Source organism: Dendropsophus ebraccatus, chromosome 11, assembly GCF_027789765.1.
Source record: "Dendropsophus ebraccatus isolate aDenEbr1 chromosome 11, aDenEbr1.pat, whole genome shotgun sequence".
Taxonomy (NCBI): Eukaryota; Metazoa; Chordata; class Amphibia; order Anura; family Hylidae; genus Dendropsophus; species Dendropsophus ebraccatus.
This window is the reverse complement of record NC_091464.1, coordinates 27647678-27674493: the sequence shown is the minus strand read 5'-3', so window position 1 is coordinate 27674493 and position 26816 is coordinate 27647678. Positions and strand designations below refer to the sequence as shown.

At 43.2% G+C, this 26816-nt stretch overlaps 1 protein-coding gene across 5 annotated transcripts in view; it reads right to left on the bottom strand.

Annotated features, from left to right (window-relative positions):
* Positions 1 to 1935: 1935 nt before the first annotated feature.
* LOC138767870 (uncharacterized) overlaps positions 1936 to 26816 on the bottom strand; it is a 341381-nt gene continuing 316500 nt past the window's right edge. For all 5 annotated transcript variants that reach the window (XM_069945717.1, XM_069945715.1, XM_069945720.1 and 2 more), the window contains 2 exons: positions 20627 to 20774; positions 1936 to 4149 (listed from right to left, as the gene is read on the bottom strand). In XM_069945717.1, the coding sequence (XP_069801818.1) occupies positions 3985 to 4149; positions 20627 to 20774 (313 nt within the window). In that variant the 3' untranslated portion in view covers positions 1936 to 3984. The remainder of the gene's footprint in view (positions 4150 to 20626; positions 20775 to 26816) is intronic.

The following is a 26816-nucleotide window of genomic DNA, read 5'->3' as shown; positions in this document are numbered from 1 at the left end:
GATTAACCAGCAATCTAGCATATAATCAACTGACGGAATTAAACCTTTCCAATGTAAGATTTCACTGGCCTCATAAGACGAGCGCTATCAGATCTATCTGGTGGCTGTTTCAGAGGGTCAGCATTGAAATCTCAATCTATTGGCCAAAAGATATCCGGGAGATTTGTCAGAACTTGTGCAGAGGAACAGAGAAGCAGTTGCCTAAAAACACCCTGAATCAAGAAAACATAGTAGGTCTTGACATAGAGGTCCAGTATGAATAATTTTAGATCTTCAATAGCCAAGAAATCTACCTTTAACATATAACAACACCTAGAAATAAGACAAAAAAGAGGATTCTATATTAATATTGCACTTTTTATAACAAGAAATCTGCAATGTGATTATTAGCATATTGTATTCAAGCCAGTAAAAATGATGTAATTCCTGTAATTTATCTACAGTAGATGAATCATAGCTTGTCCTCCTACACGCTGGGGTTGCGGCATACAATAGATGGCAGCCACCCACCCTACACTAAAATTATTGCAGATTGGTTAAAGGGGTTTTCCAGCCCCAGAAAAGTCAGTGATATAAAAAATAAAACAATCGGATACTCATCTGCCCCAATTGCTGCTCTTCTTTTAAGAGCAAGTATAACTTAAAGGGGTATTCCACTCAAACATAACTTTTCATATGTTGATGCCCATGGTGCCCATTCTCTCCATACTTCAGTCCCCTTCCCCCAGTTCTGAGCTGCTGAAAACACAAAAATTGGTGTGTGAGCTTTTCTCTCTGTCCCCCCTCCATTCTAAAACAGCTGATGTAAACAAGTCCCTGGCAGGCTTTATCTGCAACAATGTAGCTTCTTTGTAATGCTGGGAGGGTTATTCTGAGGTCAAGTTGCTGATGAACTCACTGGGATTAATCCTCCTAGCATTACAAAATTGCTACAGTGTTGCAGATAAAGCCTGCCAGGGACTTGTTTACATCAGCTGTCTCAGAAGGGAGGGGAGAGACAGAGAGAAAAGCTCACACACAGATTTTTGTGTTTTCAGCAGAAAGCAGCAGCTCAGAACTAGGGGAAGGAGACTGTAATAGATCTCTGAAAGAAACGCAAGGAGAAAAGAAAAGAGTGAAGAATGAAAATTAAAGAGGAGCGAATCGCTCATGTAAGCAAAACGAAGCACTTCGTTTGATCAACGCTCTGCTCATCAAGTCGTCTGGCTGTCAGCACTGCTCCGCTACTGCCAAACTTCTCCCAGTTTCCCTGGCACCCAGGGTGGAGCGGCAGGGAGCGGAGCAGCACTGACAGGCAGCTCTGCTTCATTTAGATGAGCGATTGATGAAAATCACTGTGGTGGAAAAGGCTTTTCCCATAATTGATGCTTACCACCTATCTGCACTGCTGGACGATCACTGCTAAACCCCCCACTGATCACCACAACAGCGGTCCAGACCCCCCTCATTCCTCATCATTGCATGACTGTAGTGAGGAGTTTGAATAGTGATAAATGTTAGAAAATCCTAACAAGCAATCAGAACATACACATTTTTCATAATGCCAGCACAATCCCCCCCAGCCACCCACCACATGCGCTTACCTTCTGTTTAAGTAAGTTTCTCTACCCCTTGAAGCAACGCATGGCTCTAACGCTCAGGGGCCAATCATACTGCATGATCGAAAGATAGTACAATATGCATTTTAGAAGGAAGCTTTAAATTGATGATTTCAGAAAAAAAAAATCTGTACAATCCACAATGTAAAATCTTCAGTGTAAAGCAGATATGCAAATGAACAGTCTTCCCAAAAAGCTTTATAGCTGATTATGTAGTTTGCCTATGAAAAACTTCTTTAAACAATCTGTTTGAGATGCAACGTTTCTGTAGTCTGGCCAAGGATCACTTCACATGTCTTATCTTTAACAAAGAACAAATCATGACAACTTTTCCACACAGGATTCCTATTTTATTTCAACAAAACATTTTTTTAAATTTTGAAAAAAAAAAAAAAAAAAATTACATATAGCTACACAGGGCATTATACATAGAGAGTAAAGGTTACTGGATCTAGAGTTATTATAATACAAGTATGCTATGTCAGGCTAGAAGAGGGAGGCGTGCTAACGAAAAAGATTGGAAGATAGAGTGCTTAACACTGGTTTTTAGTTAGACCAAGGTATCAAGAAAAAGTGGACATGCTTTCAATAAAGCTTTTACCTGCCGCTTACAGGTGAAACAAGTGCTGCCATGTTTTACATGTTCAAACTGTGAAGACCATTAGTGGTAAAACATAGACGACTGCACAGCACACTAGCATCACATGTGAATGCACCTATAACTTAAAGGAAAAGTCCGGTGTGGGGCAAAAATATTATTTCAGGCTGGGGGAACATAAAAAAGAAGTTATAGTCACCTGTCCCGGCACCTGCGGACAGCCACGTTCTGCTCCTGGACCCCAGCCGGCTGTCTTTTGAGCGCTCTCCGGCTATATCACGACCCAGTTAACGGATGCCTCGCTCAGCCAGTCAGTGACTGGTGCGGGACACCACTGCAGTCACTGATTGGCTGAGCAGGCTAAATCCCACCCATCTCTGACGTCAAACTTGGCAAGATCACAGCCGTCAGAGTCCAGGAGCTCTGTGATGAGGCGCAGTGCAGGCCCTGAAAGCGGTAAGCACATTGGGGGAGATTTATCAAACATGGTGTAAAGTGAAACCGGCTCAGTTGCCCCTAGTAACCAATCAGAATTAACTTTTAATTCCTTACAGACTCTTTGGAAAATGAAAGGTGGAATGTGATTGGTTGCTAGGGGCAACTGAGACAGTTTCGCTTTACACCATGTTTGATAAATAACCCCCATTGTCTTTTTTATTTTTCCCCTGCCCTGACGGACGTCTCCTTTAACAACACTGGAAACCTGAATTATTTGCCACCTGTCCACCGTCCACCTGTGCTTTGAAGTGCCACAAAAAAAAGAAACTGTATAGAGTGTAGACTACATTCAGCCCGTAGAACTTAAAGTGGCCCCATAACTTAAATAAAAAAAAAAAAAGCTTGTGACATACCCTAGAGACGTGTCAAAGTCTTGATTGGTCAGAGTAAAAAAAGAAGTGCTTTCTTGAGTGTTTCACTCCCCAGGTCGCTGTCGGAGTTGGTCTACTATAGACTTACAATGGAGTCCATCTCATGCAGCAAGCTGGAGAGTGAAGCACCTAACTGAGTGATTCTCCCAGCTCTATCTAACAATCAGTAGGGATCTGAACACCCAGTCCTGAACCAGTCAAAACCTAGCACCGGTAAACGTGATGTGCTAAGATATCCTCAGATGTAGGCTACTTATCGAATGTGAACATAGCCTTACTTTTCATGCATGAGGCCCACTCAGTATAGGAAATGGTTATTAACGCCCATGGCTCACATACAGTTACTGTGAAGCATTTGCTTGCCACAGGCAAACCCAATATATCTTCTGTGCTAGAATTTCTACATGACCCATATTACAGAAATAGTGATCATGCCTTATGTGAGCGCCAGTATGAACTTATTTGAGGTGTCTGCCCTCGTTTATTGAGATGATCCATATAACACTGCAATACATTGCAAAGAAAAACAACTGAATAACAAAATCCCTGTATGAAACGAAGCTTAATGCTGCTAGATCAGCCCTTCCTTTGTCGCACACGCATATGCTTGAACCAGGCCGGAGTCTCCCTGCATGATCAGGTGGCACTTGTAAAGCCACCCGCTTCCCTGTCTTGAGATTTGCAGCTGGAATGACCCCGTCATGTCTTGTGGCTGTGCTGCAGTCAGGAGCTCCGGTTATACAGCATTAAATATTAACTATGTAGTATTAATAATGAAGGATGACAGCTCCTTAATCAGGCAGTCCAAGGTTGTCTCTTGCTTTCTGCATTTTCCCCCTCCAGACAGTGCATATTCATTGCAGATTGCTGCAATCTTCTAGCTCCTTATGTAATGCAATACAGAAAAAATAAAAAATGTTCAGGGTTCTTTGTCCCTTAATGTCATGGAAGGCATAGAGAATAATATTGTAGTATCGTCCCCAGAATCTGAGTCCTCTTCATCTATCTGACTCATGTAGCGCACGCTTGCAGGGTGATACTCTGCGATCCTGGTACTGTCACACAGCCTGGATTGGAAAGCCACCTGGAAAAATAAAATAGGTTATAAATCAGAGCTGCAGTCCTATTAGGATACATGGGATTTTCTGCAGTGGTTAGCAATTCCATTAGAACGCAACTAAAAACCACCGGGCACTATATATCACATGGTAATATAATTATGAAATTTGAATAACATATTTTTGTGCTACGGACTATGCAGGTTAAAAAAAAGCAAACTATTTCTATATACTCTGATCAGCTAGGTTCTGACACCCAGCACCCCCCACTCAACAGTTTGAAAGAGACATGGCAGCTGGATCTATACTGTGAATGGAGTGAATTTAGCCTACTTTAAAGGGGTTCTCCAGCAAAAATGTATAAGAACATAGGGATTTTATCTTCCATTGGGGCAAGCATGGATTGGACATCAAACTTAAAGGGGTACTCCGGCAAAAATCTTTTTCTTTTAAGTCAACTGGTGTCAGAAAGTTGCATAGACTTGTAATTTACTTCTATTTAAAAATCTTCTCTCTTCCCATACTTATCAGCTGCTGTATGTCCTGCAGGAAGTGGTGTATTCTCTCCAGTGTGACACAGTGCTCTCTGCTGCCACCTCTGTTTGAGAAAGGAACTGTCCAGAGCAGTAGTAAATCCCCATAGAAAACCTCTTCTGCTCTGGAGAGTTCCTGACATGGACAGAGGTGGCAGCAGAGAGCACAATGTCAGACTGGAAATAAAACATTTCCTGCAGGACATAAAGCAGCTGATAAGTATGTAACTAGCTGAAGTATGATTACTTGCAAATAGCACAACCATTAAGAGTAGGGATGGTCCGAACCTGGTTCGGTTTGGGTTCGTACTAACCCGAACTCTCGGAAATGATTCCCGCTGTCTGCCCACTCCGTGGAGAGGGTGGATACAGAGGCTGTATCCCAGTTTTCCAGGCGGTCCTCCCGCTGTATCCACCTGCTGCACGGAGCGGGCAGACATCGGGAATCTGATGCCGAGCGTTCGGGTTCGGACCATCCCTAATTAAGAGTAGAACAGATGGTTGTGGCAAGGAAGACTGTCAGTGTTTCATGCTACACGTGGTTTGGACAGTATGAAATTACTGACACATTCTCATTATTAATCCCTTCATGACTGAGGTCTTTGGTGCCCAGATGTCCAGGTCAAATTAATGCAATGTTCCTTCTTGCCTTCTAAGAACCATAGAATTTGTTTTCACACCTACAGGGCTGGTTGGGGTGTCATTTTTTGCACCAAATTTTAATTGTTGTTTTTTATATGTTTTTTTTCTAAATATTTTTTAAAAAATCAGCAATTCTGGTGTGTCTTTTTTTCACTTTTCATTTATGCCATTCACCGTGCAGGAAAAATATTGTTACATTTAAATAGATTTGATAATTCCACACGCTATGATATATAATTAAAAAAAACAAATTGTATAATTGGAAAGGGGGCAATAAATCTAATCTTTATTGGAGCATTTTTATTAATTTTTTTAAAAAAGTTTAAAAACGATATATATATATATATAATTTATTTATTTACACATTTTGCATAGCATTAATCAGTATTATTGGCGATTTGTACATAGAGTCTGCCTGAGATCAGACTCTATGAACAGATTGATAATCTGACAGGATGGAAGTAAGTGGTTTACCCCTGCCTACCTGCCATGCTGTGGGAGCCCCGATCAGTCAGTGACAGGGGCTTGTCCTTTAAATTCTGTGCATCGCGGCATTTAAGGGGGTTAATGACAAGCAGCTGTGGGAATGTGGTTGCCTGTCATTACCGGACTGAGGACAGTAATGTGTGCAAGGCCGATCGCACTGAAACCCCTTCACAGCCAGGAACATTTATATACATTCCTGCTGCATGGGGTATGTGCAGCAGGAACATATATAGCTGTATGGCTGATGTGAAGGGGTTAAAGACCCTACATAAAACCTATACTAGAGGTAAAGAGAACAATGGCCCCATTTCCAGCCATTCCATTATTTGATAAAAATCCAGACCCAGAACCAAACACTTATCAAGGCCATGCCAAGATTGCTGAAGAGATCCATCACACCTGTATCATTTTATGTCACCCATCTGTCTCCTACTGTAGGATGGCTGTGTGTATATACAGATGTACATATTAAGGCTAAGTTCACACAACATATTTTTTTATTTAATAATGGCCATTGCAATACCGGCCGTTATTAAATGAAAAAATACATTGCATTGATTGTAATGGAATGCCGGCCGAAGTGTATACACTCTGGCTGGAATTTCTTGCGGCCACACAAAAAACTGACATGTCAGACTGACAGAGAAGACAATGTAAAGTATGGTTCCGGCCACACTTTACATTGTCGGCTATGGTGATTTGGAATGCAGGAACACCTGAATGTGCCCACATTCAAAATCAAAAGAAATGAAGTTCATCCGGCTGGTACTGCAGTGTGTGAACCCGGCCTAAGGGTAGGAGTGCAGCTTTAAAGTTAAACTCACATGCAGTGGCCGATAGCTGCATAATTTTTTCAGGAATTGTGCAGCCATTTGCCACTGCATGTGGTGTGGCATTGTTTGAGTGCAGTAATCGTACTGTGAGACCCTATCCTAAAGCCTACAGGAGATACATTGTAATGGTACACAACTCACACCAATATAGCATCCACTGACTCTAATGTGCCGCTGTAATTAACTTAATTATAAAATAATTAGCAGCTTAGCAGTCACTGACTCCTCTGGAAGTCTAAAAATGTTTAAAAATATTCCTAGACTATATCTGCAATGAGATGTGTGTATTTTAGGAAATGATAGAGGAGATAGGGGAGATGTGTCATAAATTTGCTAAAGTAGCTTAAAGGGCACCCATCATTTAACCACATGTCAGAAGTGTCTATTGGTGAGGGTCCGGGTGCTGAGACCCTGCCGATCGTATCTCCATCTCACTGCTAAAGTAGCAGGACATGGGATCATAATGGAGCCCAATGGAACTTCTGGTACATCGAATGGTATAAAAAGTATAAAATTCCAGTGAAATGAAAGGGGTTTAAAGAGGCAACAATGATGAGAACCATGCTGAACAACCTAAAAAAAAATAAGTCTCAACTCTACTTAACACAATAGTGGTCCCTCAAATTACATGATTGCTTACAATCTTACAAGTTATTGATTGCTTCCAGGATGACCATTGTATGTTTAAAATACATAGAGACCAAAACTCTATGGAAAACTGGTAATTGGTTCTAAAGCCCCCTAAATGTCATTCAAAAATGAGAAAAAATAAGGATGTACAGAAAAATAAGCAGATAAGTCATATGAAAAAAAAGTCAATACTCAGCAAGAGCTATTTGAGGAATAACGTCCATTATTTGGGTGTGAAATGACGGCTGTCAAATGTCCAGAAAAAGATGGTGTGTGATCGTGGCCCTAAGAGGTTTTACTACTAAGATAATGTGGTGTCCCACCACTGGTGTTTTCTTTTCTTCTTTGCACCTGTTAACCTGAAAACTTTTAAGTGGCGGATGAGGAAGTGTAGTCAGTTCTAGTCTGATTCTCAGTAAGAGAGGACACATAAAAACGGAGTTCCTGCAGAAGCCAAGTCAGGGCCTGGCTTTTGCAGTTAGAGTCTAGCCACCAAAGTGAGCAGATGCAGATAGAGACCAACAGTTCTTTCAGCCAAACTATTATATTCACTATGCATTGCTAAGCACCAACAAAGGAGAGTAGTCACCAAGTAACACCTTGACCCACCCCAGGAATGCACCTAAAAAGTGCTGGGCAGTATCCTTAACAAGATATGAACTAGCCTCAGTAGGAGAAAGTGACCAGTATACAAAGATCTACGTATCCTACTGCGCAGTGCAGGTAACTGGGAAGACTCGGACACCTAACTACACCCAGATAACCACGGCTGGGGCTTGTACACCCTACTGGGACAGGTTCTATACTACCAGAGGGTGGTAAGACAGTGTCTAAACATGAGTACGAGTAAATCTTCACTACTAAAAGATAACTTTCAAGGTTCCGACAGAGTACAAGGCTACACTGGGTTAGAGCTCCTCTGGCAAACTCCTCTCTACTACTCTACTCTCCACAAGCACTACTGCAACTACCTCTTCTACTTCTCTCAAGCACCTCCCTCGAGCACTAAGGTCAAGCACTAAAGTCTGTGTCAAGATTTATTACTTGTGAAACCGTGTACTGTGAAACTACAAAACTTCCAGTAAAGTTGTTATATTTTTATACTAATGCACGGGACTCTGCTCATCTCTATTCGCATTGGCACCTATACACACACCACCATACACCTTGGGTTAAGTTTTTCCCCCTTCTGTGGGTGGCAGTATCGACAGTCCGGGTGGGTCACTTGTCACTCAGGACTGCCGTGACAAGAACCCAAGGGACCCGCAACAACCCGGCAGGTTACCGACCATTTAGGAAATACAGCCAGCCATACTAAAAAAGCAGGTACCAACATCACACCTGTGTTCTGGACAAGCACTGGCATCACCACAACTACCACCACTGGCCAAGCTCACAAGCAGGCTTACCACCACCAACTCAACCTGGTAGTAACCAACCATCACGATAACACTACATACACTGAGGCATTAGGGGAAATAAAACATGTTTCAAATGTACAAAATGTTGTTGTTGTTTTTTTGAGAGATATAAACTTACTAATCTGCCATGTCTCTGCATTGTTTGGACAAATTGTCATCCCTGGTTGCATCTAACCTATGAAATCCAAGGTGGCCTGTTCAACTGTAATCTTCTTCTTTTAGTCCCAGAAGTGTTGGCATTTAGTTGTCTTTGTACATACAGGCAATGTGGATTGTGGAAAACTATATGTGCAACAGTGCACCAGCAGAGAGGAACGAGGAAGTGATCAGATTGCTGCAGGACATACAGCAGCTGATAACTACAGGAAGACTGGAAATTTTCAAATAGAAGTAATTTACAAATCTATATAACTTTCTGTCACCAGATGATCTGAGAACGTTCCCCTTTAAATATCATCCAAAATCGACTGGTGGACAGTTCCTGACACAGACAGGGGTGGCAGCAGAGAGCATTGTGTCAGACTGGGAAGAATATACCTTTTCCTGCAGGACATACAGCAGCTGATAAGTAAGGGAAGACTTGAAAAATCTATATAACTTTGCTAGAGTACCCCTTTAACTCCTGCCTGATCTGGAGTCTTACTTTAATGAAAAATCCCTTTGAATATGTTTTATTAATAGCAGGGACACACATTACAGTATGTCTGTATTTAGGGATTGCTTTTGTGGAGGAGATCAGACTTAAGGCCCTATACACTAAACTATAATCAACCGTATTCAGCCGTTACGGCCGATAAATGTCTTGTGTTATAGAACACAATGATCACAAGAAGGATGTTGGCTGATCATTGCAGTCGTTTGTCTTTCAACATGTTGAAAGACAAACAACTAGTATAGCAGCGATAGAGGCAGCCCCTCCACAGCTCCCCGCGGCACTCACCTGCTCGCTGCCAATGCGTGTAATAGCATCGGCAGTGAGCTGGGTACAAGGAGCAAACGGCACTGATAGCACTCAATGTTGCCCCGAGTAATAGGGGCTTTACTCTCTGAACCAGACAGTACAGGGACAAAAGTTCAAGTATCACTCCACACATTGCCCTATGAATACATCAGCCAACTATGATCAGGGCCGTTTCTGCCATGAGGCGGAATGAGTATTCCGCCTCAGGCGGCCGATTCTGCGCCCCTGCAGGGGGCGGCAGACAGCAGCCCTGCAGCCGCTCACCTGTCCTGCCGCAGCTGTCCCGTCGCCAACGCTCACCGCTGTCTTCCCGGCCCTGCAGCCGCTCACCTGTCCTGCCGCAGCTGTCCAGTCGCCAACGCTCACCGCTGTCCCGCGCCGTCAGCCAGCAGCTGTCATCGCCCTCCAGCGAGTCATGAGTGCCCGGGGTCAGTGGGGGCATCACGGCCCCTGCTGACCCCGGGCACTCACGACTCGCTGAAGGGCGATGACAGCTGCTGGCTGACGGTGCGGGAGCACGGAAGGGAAGGGAGCGTTGGAGGCAGGACAACCCATCGGCGGCAGGACAGGTGAGCGGCTGCAGGGCCGGGAAGACAGCGGTGAGCGTTGGCGGCGATGACAGCTGCTGACTGACGGCGCGGGACAGCGGTGAGCGTTGGCGGCGGGACCGGACGGCTGCTGCAGGACAGGTGAGTGGCTGCAGGGCCGGCCGGGGAGGGGGGGGTTGTGCAGGCGCGGGTGATTCAGTTACGGCGGGGGGGGGGGGGTTGTTGCTAGTGAGGGGGCGGCCGCCTGAGGTTTGCCTCAGGCGGCAGAGACCCCAGAATCTGCCCTGACTATGATAACTATAGACTCACCACTCTTCATTTTCCAAATGTTACCCACATTTAATGCAGGCATTTATAAAAAATAATACGGAATTGTTATGTAACCCCCATTCACATTTGTACTTTATGGTACGGCTGGATATAACTGTACTCTGCTATCTTCACCTGTCCTGTAGGCTTAAAATAGAGCAGCGGTGTGCATGCTTGACTGCCACTCCAGTCGCACTGAAGGTAGATGGATAAGGGCCCAATTACACGGAACGATAATCGTCTGAATAGGGACGATTCAGATGATTATCGCTCTATCTAATCGAGACAGCAATGAAACGATCATTGGCTGATCGTTGATTTAGGTTTGGACCCAAAATAATTGAGCCCGACCACGCATCGCTATATGTAATATCGATGCGTGGCCAACGATTGCCCAAACATCTGATACCTTCTATCTGATCTAGCAGATTGGCGCTTGTTTACTAAAATGATTGGGTTGTACTAGGACCCTTACGCTAATTCTTGTGAATAGTACAGGGTCAACTCCACCACTTTGCATGTATACCTTTAAACCCTGTCTCAATAAACACACACAACCTTTCCTGTTTCTATAATGAGTATATCTAAAAGAAAAAAAAATCCTTGTCTTCTTTTTCCTGGTAATCCACTGCTGACCTTTTACCTTTCTGCCACGGACGCTTCTCCGGGTCTTCTAACACCCCGGGTGTAACACAAAGCTCATTGTTATACTTAGGCAGCTTTTGCAATCTCCAAATATTCCGCAAGATGATTTGCTATTCACTTGGGCTACAAGTGTGCAATCTTAGTCATTACGGATTTCTATTTCACACATCGAGGCTCCACTCTCTAGAGCCACACACGGCGTTTAGGGGGCCGCTGTTGCTTTAAAAGGAGCACGGAAAAGCCTTGGATGCGCTCCAAGACACACGGGCCCCAGCCGATGAGGAGGCTGTGATGCTTTGCACTTAGCACTTCAAGCTACAAGATTCTGCCACATGCTGATAGCCTGCTGCTTGAATTACCACTTGCCAGTCTGAAGCACACAAATATCTGCTGTAGTGTATGTGTTGTCATATGTTATTTCTTTACACTCTGAGTCACGGCCATCAGCATCTGTCATAGGATAGCATTCATCTTCTGACAACATTCACCTTCCCGGCTAAACAAGAGCCCTGCCTTCCCCAAGCCTGTCTTTATCCGCTGACTCAAAATTAACTTGGGGTGCCGGCTCCTTGAATTGCTCTGTAATTATTTCAAGCACTCTTCTTCGCATGAGCTTCCTTCTGTAGCCAGCTAGAAACAGATGCTCTCTATGGAGATTCTTCCACAGTCTTTTATTTTAACTTTTTTTTTTTTTAATACTGAATGGATCAGAATTTTTTTTTTTCTTGCTATATAACGACTGAGAGACTGTTTTATTATGGTTTCAAGGTCATCAAATATAAAGCTTTTTTATTCCGTAGAGCACTACAATAAAGTCTAACAATTGACAGTCCATAAGTAAATGCAATATACCCAGTGCTGGTGTTTTCAATGAAGCTGGAATAGCTCAGAGAATTTTAATAACGTATAAGACAGCGAAACCTTCCTGGAACTGAATGAATTACATAGCTCAATCCCATTGTGCGCCCAAAAACTTGTAAAATGTTCTGTATCTATATATTAGATCTGTGCTTAACTCCCAGCATTATAGGGTGCAGTGGTAAACTAGCTATAGAAGTCAGAATAAAGGGGTTATCCCAACACAAAGTAGAGAATAACTAGTTGATCAATAAGGGCCACCCACTGATAACATAAGACTCTTATCTCCCATTGGGGCAAGCATGGATTGGGCATCAATCTTAAAGGGGCACTCCGGTGAAAATATTTTTCTTTCGAATCATCTGGTTTCAGAAAGTTATATAGACTTGTAATTTAGTTCTATTCAAAAATCTCAAGTCTTTCCAAACTTCTCAGTTGCTGTATGTCCTGCAGGAAGTTGTGTATTGTTTTCGGTATGACACAGTGCTCTCTGCTGACACTTCTGTCCGAGACAGGAACTGTCCAGAGCAGTAGAGAATTCCCATAGAAAACCTTTCCTTCTCTGAACAGTTCCTGTCTCGGAAAGAGGTGGCAGCAGAGAGCACTGTGTCAGACTGAAAAGAAAAACATATTTTCTGCAGGACATACAGCAGCTGATAAGTATGAGAAGACTTGAGATTTTTAAATAGACGTAAATTACAAATCTATATACCTTTTTTAAACCAGTTGATTTGAAAGAAAAAGACTTTCGCTGGAGTACCCCTTTAAGATCAGCAGATCTGGAGATCACAAGAACAGCAGTGCCTTGGGATTGGTGAGGTGAGTCCTGATTAATTGTTTTTAAAGCTACAGTGAGGGCATGACTAAAGAAGTAGATAAAGGGGCATAAATACAGGAAAAGGGTAGACAGACATGGCAGCGCTGCAGTGCTACTAGGGGAGGTAACTCTCAATATGTCCACCCCTAATCCCCAGATTCAAATGTCGTCAATTCCTTAAACAGCAGCGGATCGGAGCAGAAACTGGACCACCATCTGAATTGCCAACACGGAAGCCTACCGAATGAGGTACAAAGAGGCAGGCTTGGATCAGTAGGGAAAAAGGTGGAACACACAACTATTGTGAAATACCATACTCAGAGGCAATGTCAGGCAGATACATCACTGTCTATGTGACGATCCATAAGAAGAGCAGGTGTACAAGTACCATTTGCCCTGTGGTTGAAGTGGGCTTGCTGATGACATGTCCAGAGATAGTGCTGGTTACCCGCCAATATAGCCAGCAGTAACCAAGACACTTGAGTGGGTCTATACCACAGATCTTATAGAGAAGCTCCTGAAATCTGGGCCTGTCCCGCTGTATGAAGGATGAATACAAGGTCTGGAAAATAAACCTGTATTATGGCTACAACGCAAGAACCTCCAACAAGTCTAGACATTACCGCACTAAAAGACAAAGTGTGAACAAACCCTACACATAAACTGATATAGTGCGGCTTTGCATCACAGCAGTGCCATAAATAGAGAGAAAACAAAACCACAAATACAAGGAAGCTACAAACCCCCCCCCCCCCCCCCCCGAAAAACGTTGAACTGTATTTGACTTTATTTTGTTCATTTTCAAATCTAGCAATAACTTTTTTTAAAATTTAAACTAGTCACATAGGAATCTGTGCGAAATGAAGCTGAAAGTTTTCTGCTTGAAATTCCTCGCCTATTTTGCTCTGGCAGAATAGGAGCGGAAATCGAGCGGAATGCAAGAGAACTTCAAGCAGAATTCAAGCCCTATTCTATTCTATAGGATTCCTCTAGCGGAATCCGCCCAAAGAATTGACATGTTAATTCTTTGGGCGGAACGCGGATTCCAGACAGAAATTTCCGCAGTGTGCACGGATAGACGGAAATCCCTTTTTGTTCTATGGAAAGGAGCAATGTTACATTTAAACGGGTGGAATTTTGAGCGGATTCAGCGCTTATTTTGACGCGGAATTCCGCGAGAATTGCTCAGTGTGCATATACCCAAAGGGGGGAAAATTAGACAATAAAGTGGTTGTAACGTTCCCACAACAAAAGCCTTATGTGCGGCACCACCAGTAAGAACAGCACTAGAGATGAGCGAACCGGGTTCGGGTTTGAGTCTATCCGAACCCGAACGTTTGGCATTTGATTAGCGGAGGCTGCTGAACTTGGATAAAGCTCTAAGGTTGTCTGGAAAACATGGATACAGCCAATGACTATATCCACGTTTTCCACATAGCCTTAGGGCTTTATCCAACTTCAGCAGCCACCGCTAATCAAATGCCAAACGTTCGGGTCGACTCGAGCATGCTCCAGGTTCGCTCATCTCTAAAAAGCACATGTCAATTGTCCCGCATCAGCTAAATTCTTTGTTTCACCTGCTAGGCTCGCTCAGTGACATAAATACATACGTAGAGCCACATTACACACCGCAAAAATCCGGTCATGTTCACACACTCTGAATCCTCTGTTTAATTAAACAGTGTAATACAATGCCCTGGGTTATACTGTCACTTTACTGATGGACCTAAATCTCTGCAGATCCCCAGAGCCAAGTTGGAACGGGGGAAAATTGCTAAATCTTTTCCTTTTTCTTATTTTCTTCAATCACGGCACAAAGATAACCATTAAACAAAATTCCATTCTGCGAGCGAGCTAGAGAGTCTTTCATCTTGGCTCATCGCTTTTATTCCCTACATGTGCCTAGAAACAGACTGAGCAGGACCACACAGCTCGGCTGACTTTCTCTCTTTTGCCTCCGCTGCTATCAAAGCAAAGCGATTAACTCATTGATGTCTGAGCGGTGTCTAGAAGACAGAGGTCGGAACCGAACACTACGCAAGGTCGCAGCCATTTAATTGGCCTTTATACTTTTAAACAGCACCTTGTTTTCCATGCAGTGTAGTAAATGTTGTAATATTACTGTAGGAACAGGAAATCCAATCAACGCCTTCAATTCCTGAGACTTCTAAAACTGTTCTCTTTACCTCTCCTGGTGATAGATCCGCAGTGGTACGGAGCCAAGACAAAGCAATGTTTATAATCAAACTATAAGAATGACATGGAAATGAGTTGGACTGTTGTGCTTGCAAGTCACATGCTGATGTGCGCCAAGCTCACTATTCTGCTGAAACAGTTGATGACACACATGGCGCTCCTTTATATTAGTGATCGGGCCGTGTAATACAGCCCTGAGCTTTAAAGGGTTATCTGAGCAAAAAAACAATATTATAAACAATCACTCTTCCCAATACCAGCCTACCTCTAATATACATGTATAACCTATCTGGCACCTTTTCCCTGTTTTTTTCTCATACTTACCTGCTCTGGATGTCTAAAATCATCTTCTCTGTGTCCTCTCTGACAATGCGCTGCACCTTCTCCCCTCTCCCTTTGTAGACACAGGACATGTGATCTCCTCTCTGGGGGCTGGGTTAGCTGTCTATTGACTTGGAGACATCAACACCATGTACCTGTTCACTAGTGAAAGTGCTGTTTCCATAGACTTACATGTGTCCCTGAGCCTAGGTCTCTGTAATTATAAAAGTAATAGTTCTATCTCTGCTTGCTGACAGTGAATGCAGGGATATGTACCTGTCTTTATGTCACAGCTCTGTATATTGTAAGTGTTATGGATGTTCTTATAGTCTGGATGGAACTAGAATGTTTTCATTCACAGTCAGCAAGCAGCGATCTAAACCTACACTACACCCCCACATGCCTGTTATGCAGCACATAGCTACACCATGCGCGCATCAGCTCTGCTACACCAGGAGCACATCATCTCTGCAACATCATCAGCTAGTATGAAGTACATACTGGGGTGATGTGATGCAAAACCAGTGGGAAAAAAAAAACATTCCTGTGCTTACTGTGCAATAGTAATGACAGCAGTGGGCAGGAAAGAAAGCTAAGGGGGCGAGTATGCAAAGGGTCCAATCAACTTGTAGCTCAGGAATGGCAGCAGCTAGAAATACAGGAGTGGATACTCAGGAGGACTTGGTGAGTAAGACTAGACTAGGTTTGGGAGCATTTTTTAGCTCTTAGGTGGATAACTCCTTTAAAGAGGATGTACCACCAGGAACATCCTTTTTAAGCTGAAGCCATGCATCGAACGGTGCTGTCACGGGGGAGCCGGTTCCCGTGCACGGCGCCGTACTATGCACCGGAACTGGCCGGTGCTCAAGCACTGGAGGCCGGCCCGCCCGCCCCCAGTGGGAGGGAATTCCCTCCTCTGTATGACGCAGCTCCATTCATTCTAAGGGAGCCACGTCATACAGGGGAGGGAATTCCCTCCCACTGGGGGCGGCCCGGCCAGCCTCCAGTGCTTGAGTATCGGCCAGTTCCGGTGCATAGTACTGCACCGTGCACGGGAACCTGGCTGCGGTCCGAAAAATGGACCGCGTCACCGGTTTCCCCGTGACGGAGCCGTTCGATCTGTGGGTTCAGCTTAAAGAGCGTCCAAATACATATCTTTCCAGAAATTCATGCAGAAATGTTACATGCACACTTTTCTTTGGATTTCCAACAGATTTAAATTCTAATACATTGTCAGGGGTTAAAATCTGCCTTAAAATTTTACAGTATAATCACAATGGGGTGAATGTATCTATACACCTTACTAAAGCATGACCGCTCTCACCTACGTTTTGATTTATTGAAAGGCGCTCACCTCTCAAGAAATCTGAGTATCTGGCAGCCATAGTGATCTATACTAGCTGTGAGCTGGTGTAGATTTACGTTACAAGTGAAGCCTGCATACAAATGTAAATTGTAGTAAATTTGGCATGGGGGGCACACCTCCCTTCACACCATATCTATTAATGAGAAAGCCAATATAACCACCATTAGTAGCTGCACTAAGTTTGTCACAGAGCTTTAGATCACCAACCATCTTTTAAAAAACATCTGTCCAACAGTTAAAGGGAATCTGTCAGCATCGGGACCCACCTAAGGTGCTGACAGTGTGCTGTAGCCGGCAGTCCTGTAGTGAGCATGGGGCCTTTTGGTAATTTGTCTGTGCAGTGGATTATGCACAATCCTAAGGTAATGAAGTGTCAAAGTGTTGTTTGTGCCACACTCTGTAATGCCTCCTCCCTCCTCTTCATAAAAAAAAATTATTACTCCTGCCCGCTCAGCTGTCAGCCGGTGTCTCTGATTGCAGATCAGTCCTCTGTAGGCAGGTTATGTCTGAAAGAAACACTCGAGATATAGCTGAATCTCTGTACCCAAATTTGTTGGAGCTGTGGTCTAGAGGTAGCTCACCTGTCTAAAGACCTGCCAACAGGTCATTATTTGGTTCAAATACCTGTTAAAACTGAGTGGATGGCCGTTATTTTAAAACAACGGGCATTATTTTCCATTAAATAACGTCCATCTACTCAATTTCAACAGTGTGAGAACATAGCCTTTCTGTGTTTTCAATCCACTCCTGGTTTTGGTTGGAAAATACTCAGCAAAAATACTGTGTGTGAGCATAGCCTTAGAATGATACAATAATGTGGAAATAAAAGGAAAAATAAAGACCTATATTTCATTTCCATCAGGGGATTTAAACCAAAGGATAAACTGCTGCCAGGTCTGTATACAGGAGAGTTACCCCTAGACCATAGCTCCAACACATTTGGGTTTAGAGATTCAACTATACCTGGAGTGTAGGTGGCAGCAGAGAGCACGGTGTCAGACTGGAGAAAATACACAACTTCCTGCATGACAGCCAGCAGCTAATAAGTATGGGAAGACGTGAGATTTTTAAATAGAAGTAAATTACAAATATACAAATTGCAAGTATACAAAAAAAAAACACAAAAAAAAAAACAGAAGTCTAATTAGAATCCGGATAAAATCAGTTATCAACCTGCACATCAAATGGGAGATCCTCCTTTGTTCTGAAAAATCAGACCAAATTTTTAAATCTCTACGTTCTCATCTTTATTGTAAACAGACATACACAACAGTGAGCGAATCTATAGATAACCTATGAGAAAACTGGTATCTACACGAAAAGAGGTGAAATTGTTCTATGATGGAGCAGTACAATTATAACAATTATTTTATTTAGGAAACAATAGGAGCAATTGTCTGTGTATTTATCACACAATTTGGGCATATATTGATCCCCGGGGAGTTCTTAATTGTTTAGAGCCTAACAAGATAACAAGATGCTATGAATATTCTGTTATTCTAAGTGGACAATAGTTTTTTTTTTTATATATTTTTAAGCACAACCCTTGCTCATATAAATTGGGCAAAGCTTTCTAATGAGCGAGAAGAGCAGAAAATAATGATTTATGGATAGTCCAGTAGCATTGGGTTAACAGGCTTAATTCTCCAGATGGGAAAGACTGTGAAGTATAATTATTTATCACTCAGCACAGATGGAAGTAGGATGAATTCTCAGGCAAAGATTTAACCCATTTTATGGTGAGAACAATTCAGGACAAGGCTACTAAATGATAGAGCACTACCCCTAAAAATCATAAAAAAATAAGGAGTTAAAAATAAAAGGGGTTCCTTAAGGTCCCAGCCTCTAAAAGGAGGGTGCTGTGAATGCACAATTTTTTATAGTTTCCTGATATGGCCTCCCATTCCTGAGATATGTAGGTTTGTAGATTGTCTCACAATTCTGTTAATAGTCAGATGGGCGTGAACTTAAAGGGAACTTCTCATTATAACTTTAAAAATCTAAATCAACATGTGATATAAAGAAAGTTTGCAATTTACATTATTTTTTATCATGTTAAAACAAAGCTATACTTACCTGTATCCAGGTCCAGTCTCCTGAAGGCAGCTTTTTAGTCTTGTGCTGGTTGTACTGCTGTGACTTCATGTGTTTAGTATCTTTTTTTTACCAGACAGTCATGGCTCAATGTGTCTGTCAAATGACTGCCTTCTCTGTGAGTGCAAATGACCTGGGAAACATGGGACTTCCTGTGTTTAGACTCTTTGGGAAAAAATGAGTCTGTAAACAGGAAGTGCCATGTTTTCCATGATAACAAAAAAAAAATAAAATAATGAATGTAAATTGCATATATGCTGTATATCACATCTACGGCTTATTTATTTAGATTTTGAAAGTTATAAGGACAGGTACACTTTAAGGCTTTAAGGCTATGTTCACACCATGTCACGGAACGGCTGGTCTCTGCAAAGATCATCCCGGACAGTACTGCAGTACCAGTTCTGATGCGGGCGCACACCCGCATCAGAACTCCTCATAGCACACAATGAAGCAAGCAGCGGGATCCGCTAGCTTCATTGTGTGAACTGACAGGTCTTTCTGTGGCCGCAATTCACTGAATTGCAGTCACAGAAAACTGACTGCTCCGGCCGGGATCCCATTTAAGAATGGGCAGTTTTCCACACCGTACAAAGTACTTTTACATATTGTGTGAACTTAGCCTAAGTTTCTAATAGAAACTCTGATTTCAGCTATGTGATAATGATATGTGATAATAAATATCAGCTGGTATCAGCTATGTGATAATAGATCAAACATATCTACCATCAGTTATAGGTTTAGCAGACAGATCTGAGCTTTAGAGAAGTAAAGATCTTCAGGGTAAAGGCTGGCAGGAAGTAGACAGGAGACTGAAAGCTTTGGTGCTGAAACTGCATAGGGCTTAGGAGAGGAGAGTACATCTTTATTTTATTTTTACCAATTATAATTTGTTATTAATGCTGAAAACTAACCCCTTTAAGAGTTAATTTTGACTTAAAAGTAATGAAAATCAAAAATAAGCAATACTCAGCTGCAGCTGCCATTCTCCACACTGATTAGCACTTCCTGATCCCTACCTCAGCAGTCAGTGATTGGCTGAGGAGACATTTGCTATGTGTCATAAACTAGGAAGTGCTGATCAGCAGGGAATGGGCAATACTGGCACTACAAGGAAATCATGTTGATATTATTTCATCATTTTTATTTCATTTTTAAGCAGTACTGCGCTATTAGGAGAAAAAAATATTATAACATAACCCCTTTAAATTGGATGTGGACAGTAAGGGGCCTATTCCACGGAAGCGATAATCGGGCCGATTATCGCTCGGTGGAATAGAGAAAACGATCAGAATAGAATAGAACAGAGTAGAATTATTGTCTGAATCATGTTTTTCATTGTTTTTAACTGCTTAAAACATCAACAAATTTCACCACAGGATTGGTAGGTGATAGCTCCAGGCGTCATATTTAACACCACCATACCAGACCTAACCAATACCACCCTACCCCAAACCCCCACCCCCTTTTGAAAAGACACCAGATTTACTGGCAAGTCTGAACGGGAGGTGAGAGACAAAAAAAAAAAAAAAAAAAAAGTGTTTTTCTTCCCCCTGCTCCCTGGTGCTGCCCCCCTGCAAGGTGCTGCCCTAGGCACCGGACCACGGGTGCCTAGAGGTAAGTATGGCCCTGGTGGTCACGCATTTTATGAAGCTCATGCTTAACTGGCTGCACTCAAGTGTCCTACTACGGGTCTCCGGTTTCCCCACTGATGGCAACCCCCTCCAGCCATTGAAGATGTAAGGACACCTTTAGAAAGCCTGATATATTATATATCCAGCCATTGATGGACTTACAAATGGAATGCTTCAGGGATAACAGTATAAATACATCACATACTCACCCTCAGCGATGTCACTGTAAGCTGGCTCCAAGTTTCTTTGTCCAATACAAAAACAATGGTGTTGGCCAACCCATGAAGTGGCGCACTCATCACATGCAGCAACGTGAGGACGAACACTGGATGACTTGGGTAGAAGGCATTATGGATTCTAAAAGGTAAATTAAAAATACACGTAAGACAGAAGAATAATGAAATTGATCTTCACTTACATTCAGATCTATGGGGTCACTCTGGGGACCATAGATAACACATAATCAATGATCCCTATACTAGTGAGCTGACCATTTTTCTTAATGTGTTCGTGGAATACAATGAAACCCCCTGAAGGCATACAGTAGATGAGCAGAACAATATTCATACTGCTGAAACCAGCTGATATGGGCTACAAACTGGGTCTTATAAAGGTAAATTATACCATAAGATACTGGTAATGTAATTTCTATAGTAAATTATAAAGAAGTCACCATATAGTACTGTCACCATATAAAAGCACGAGGCTGGAGCATATTTATGCTGATCATAGAACTCGGAGGTGACATCTAATCTTCTTTATAATTAATACAGGGATACATTATTCCTTCTAATTCACACCTCGCGAAGGGAAGCTTCCTGTTAAGCATTGATTAATTACTCTTGAACATACCGTACAGCGAAACGTCTCCAAATGATAACCCCCCCTATTCTAGACCACATTTCCTGTAACCGTTTCACCCTATATTATGCATGGACTATGCATACATAGACACTTTCAGTGCCATTTTGGCTGGTCGTCACTAAGAGGTTTACTGTATTATATACACAATACAACCTCCTTTTTCCTCTATGTAAACCTGTTCCTTGGGGTAGATAGAAGAAGCATCTCTATGGCATCCTTCATCTCTAAGTAATCAATAGGTTTTGACATCATAATGTGGGTCAAGGGGAATCTTCCCAACATCGGAATATGAGGTTTATGCAAGTATTTTTACACACTTCAATGTATTACATATTACAGGTTATATCAAGGTCTCTTCCTTGCTCCACTTCCAGCAGCTGGGACATGCATTTCTCTTCCGTGCTCCTCTGTTCTGCCGCTGTAATCCTTCTGCTCTGGAACTTATGACTTAAGGTACTATTAGTGATTATCGGCTGTACTCGGCCGATTGGAGGCCGTTCCGGTCGATAATCATTTCTTGTAATAGGTCATGTTTTAAATCAACGATCAGACAACATACACTATTTCTGCTGATCGTTGATTTAAAGCATGACCTAAAAGCTTAATAATAGCGACAGTCTGCTGGCCATTGCTCCATGTAGCGGGAGTGGCGTCAGCAGACACTATCTCCTATGGACCCCCTGGATGATTCCTCCCCCCCGCTCCATGTAATAGCATCAACAGTGAGGAGGGAACTAGGGGCAACTGGCACTCATTTGCTATTTAAAAGATCTTTTCCCCATCATTTATCACCTCAGGAAATAAGTTCCTAAATTATCTCATAGATAAATTTCATTCTTAAAAAGCCTAGATTCCTGTGCACGTCCGTTTGTCTGCTGCCTGCCTTGACTTACTGCCCATCCTACATACTGCAAGAACCGGGACCATCATGTCCTCAGACTTACTTCTCTACTGATCAAACTCTGTCTGCCCTGACCTATGTTTGACCGGATGCCATACAATGGACAGCTGAGGCCCTGTACTGGCGCCCGCCCCCTGTTCCTACTTACAACTGCCGCGGATAACTGGGCGACAGTCCCTGACCTGAACAAGTAAGTGGAAACACAAAAACGCAGACTGGACAAACAAAACACAATGAATCAAAGTCAATCTGCAGAGTCGGTATCAGTCGGTTGTTGCAGTTCAGAATCGGTAATCAGAGGAAGAGTCAGGAAGCCAAAACCAGGATCAGAAAACCAGGGAATACAATCAGCTCACAAGGAAGCTCTATCGCAGGCAAAGGGGACACAGAGGGGAGGATACTTATGGAGACTAGAGTCCCAGCAGGCCGGTCGATAGAAAAGCCATCGGCGCACTCCCTGCAACCCACCAAAATGGTTGCCAGGTCATTGAAAGCAGTGGCGGTCTTTGGCACCAAGCACCCCAAGCGATCGCTTGGGGCCCCCAACATCCAGGTCTTGTGCTCAAGACCGCTGGACAGGGCTGCTGCCCCGCTCGCTGCTGCCATCTGAACTGTAACTATGAGCACTCGTAATGAGCGCTCATAGTTACATGCAGCAGCACTGACAGGGCGGGAGACATTGGCCCCCTTCCTGTCAGTCACTCTTGTGGCCGCAGGAAGCGTTTTCCCTGCGGTCACAAGTGGCAGCTTTGTCCTTGTGGTGCCGGCACTCCAGTGACATCACTGGAGCATCGGCGCCAGGACAAGGGGAGTGCGGTCTCTTGTGATCGCAGGGAGAACCCTTTCTGCGGCCACAAGAGTGAAGGGGTCTATATAATACTGGTGGGGCACACAGGGGTCTATATACTCCTGGGGGAACCACACAGGGGGTTTATATACTACTGAAGGAGCACACAGGGGTCTATATCCAAGTGGGGGAGCACACAGGAGGTCTGTATCCAAGTGGGGGAGCACACAGGAGGGCTAAATACCCCTGAGGGAGCACACAGGGGGCCTATATACTAGTGGGGGAGCACACAGGGGGTATATACAACTGGGGGCAGCACACAGGGGGTCTATATACAAATGGGGCAGCACACAGGGGGTCTATATACTTCTGGGGGAGCACACGGGGGGGCTATATATAACTGGGGGAACACACAGGGGTCTATATACTACTGGGGGATGCAAACAAGGGGTATATACTACTGGGGGCAGCACACAAGGAGTATATATTACTGGCGGTAGCGCACAAGGGGTATATACTACAGGGGGCAACACATAGCGGTCTATTGTTTTGGAACGCGTGTCGAGGGGGGGGGGGGCCCAGACATAACTTTGCGTGGGGCCCCAGAAATGCCAAGACCGCCCCTGATTGGAAGCTGAGCATGATGGCTGGCTCCTGACTCAAACATAATGGTTTAAGGCCGTATTACATAGCACAATAATCAGGGGGGAGCAAGCGTCAACCTCTCAGTTCATCGCTTGCTTTACCCTCATTCTCCGCTCGCTGGCTGTGTGACTACATGCACTGACAGCGAGCCTGGAGCAGCATAAAGGGCTGCCTGACCAATCAATAGATCATTTGGGCTGCCTATTGATGTCAGCGTCAGTCTACTGCCCCTGCTCCTATTACACGGAGTGACGAGAAGCAGACCCTCACTGACACAATCAGCCGATATCGTGCATGTCAGCTGATCGTGGTCGTATGACCGGTAGTCGGCCAAGAGAGGCCAATAATCGTTTTGTGTAATAGAGCCTTAACTGTACACAATGTAAGACCCCAGAACTCTATTGTACATCCCATATATTTCTCTGAGTACATATATTCAGTGCAGATAATATGGTCAGCATTTTATCTACTTTTCTAAGACTCAGGCTTGTATTGAATTATACTCTTAGGGCTCGTTCCCACTGAGCAAAAGCAGCTGAATTTCTGCGCTGAATCAGCGCTGAAATTTCAGCCGTTAAAATAGGTGCAGAGCTAATTTCCATTGTGTTGAATGGAAATTCTGCTCTGCAGTTCACACAGTGGAATTTCCGCACTGAACTAATCCGCTTTCCGCCAGGAGAATGAACATGTTCATTCTTCCGCTAGCGGAAGCCTATACAAATCAATGGGGCTCTGATTTTCTGTTTCAGCGCGGATTCAGCGCGGATTCAGCGCGGAATACAAGCGTAATACAAGCAGAAATTACTCGCTGAATCAGCGCGGAAATGGGGAAAAGGGGGGGGAGGAGGATTCTAGTATATGTTCTGGTATAGTCTAGTTTACTCACCAAATACTCGCTGAATTTCAGCGCTGAATGCATGCGGATTCAGCGCGGATTCCTCGAGTATTCCGCGCTGAATTTGTCAAGAGCTGATTACGAGCTGAACACTTTCCTAGCAGAATACGCAGGGATTCTGCTTGCATTCTGCTTATATTCTGCTCGGAATTCAGCGTCAGTTGATTTCAGGCGGAAATATTTCCTTGCGTAATCCGCTCCTTTTGCTCTGTGTGAACGTAGCCTTACATAATAGTTTATTTTGTTTAACAGGTCATGTTTTGGGTCTTCACTTTGTGTGTTTCATGTGCTTTAAAAACCTTATATGTAATGCTTTATTTGTATCTGATATAATAGCGGAGCGAAAAACAATGAAATGGAAAAAGTATTGAAAAGATGAAATTATTGTAAACAATTGTTTCATTGACTGTAAAGGAATACATGGAAGAAGAGTGTGGGAGAGGTAACTAGACTGTTCTGGTGATGCTCTGCCCTCTGCTGCCAACACTGGTTGTCCTTGACTTGATGCTCATTCTGCTTATTTTGATTGATGGATACAACAAACTTGTAAATCGCTGTGATCCAGAAAGTGTTTTTAGAGTGTTGTGTCTGGGCTTTAATTATTGAATTGATGGAAGGCTTCAGAGGGTTCAGGCTGTTGAAGGCTAATAACATTAAATAGTGTGGGCTGCGCCAAAGCCCGAGCACTAAAAGCAAGCCAAAGCTCTGCAATGCAAGAATATGTACCGGCTTCTCAGCAAACACTGACAAAACACCCTCATCCAGGGATATAGCAAGAGATCGGAATTAAAGGGAATCTGTCCGGTATGTACAAGGTACAGAGGTGCCGACACAGGCAGATAAAACAAAGGGTGCTTTTGTCTTTGCTTATGGTCCTTTGCAAAGGTATACAACTGCATTTTTTTTGGAAGCTGAAGTGCCACAGCTATCTCCAGCTCTGTACCTGGTAGGGACCTGACAAATTCCCTTTAAAATTCTCAAGTCTTCCAGTACTTATCAGCTTCTGTATGTCCTGCCAGAAGTAGAGTTTTTTTTTTCCAGTCTGACACAGTGCTCTCTGCTGCCACCTCTGTCCAAAGCAGTAAAGGTTTTTTATGGAGATTTGCTACTAATCTGGACAGTTCCTGTTATGAACAGAGGTGGCAGCAGAGAGCACTGTGGAATAAATACTGGAAGGAATATACCACTTCCTGCAGGACATGCAGCACCTGATAAGTACTGGGAGACTTGAGATTTTTAAATAGAAGTAATTTACAAATGTATATAACTTTCTGACACCAGTTGATTTGAAAGAAAAAAAAAATGCCGGGAGTAGAGAGCACATTGGAAAAGAGCATTTGGCACACTGGAGTAAAAGAATTGATGGTCCACAGTATGTCCATGACCATGTGTGAAATTTGCCTATGGCAAAGCTAAAAGGATATCTCAGTTTATTAGTTTTTCACTAATCCCATCCTAGGTATAGTTAAGTGATTAATGGCTATCATTGACAATATTTTTTATATTAACCCATGGACATAGCCATTAAGACTACCATGCAATAGAATCTTAGAAAGTGGAGAAGATGGAGGAAGAGGATGGTTAAGGAGCGGATGAAAAGGGAGACTCCTCAGCCAGGAGGATCTTCAGCCTGTAATTAGGGGTATATACGTCTCTTGTAATTGTAACTATTATCAGTTTTGGTGTGTGTGTGTGGGGGGGGGGGGGGGGGGGGATTAAGGATTTCAATCATGTGTATGATGAAAATGTTAGTGTTAAATTTTTGATGGGGTCCAACCTTTAAGATTGTTGGTATTCACTGGAATGGAGGAGATATATTCCCCACAATGAAGAGAGTGCACCGAACCTGCACGGCCAGCTCTCCATTGTGTAGAGCGCTCATCAATATTCAGAATGCATTATCCCCAATATTCAGAATGCATTATCCCAAATATTCAGAATGCATTATCCCCAATATTCAAAATGCATTATCCCCAATTTTAGAATGCATTATACCCAATATTCAGAATGCATTATTCCCAATATTCAGAATGCATTATCCCCAATTTTCAGAATGCATTATCCCCAATTTTCAGAATGCATTATACCCTCCACTGACACCTAAGTCAACCTATCAACTAGTGAGCTACAACTTAATGCACATTGTCAGCACCTCGGGTCGGGTCTGGGTGCTGAAAGATTCCCTTTAAATAGAAGTAAATTACAAATCTATAAAACTTTCTAACACCAGTTGATTTGAAAAGATCCCCCCCCATGGGGGCTGTGTTATTCAGCTGTACAAGAGAATTTGACAAAACTATTTGACAA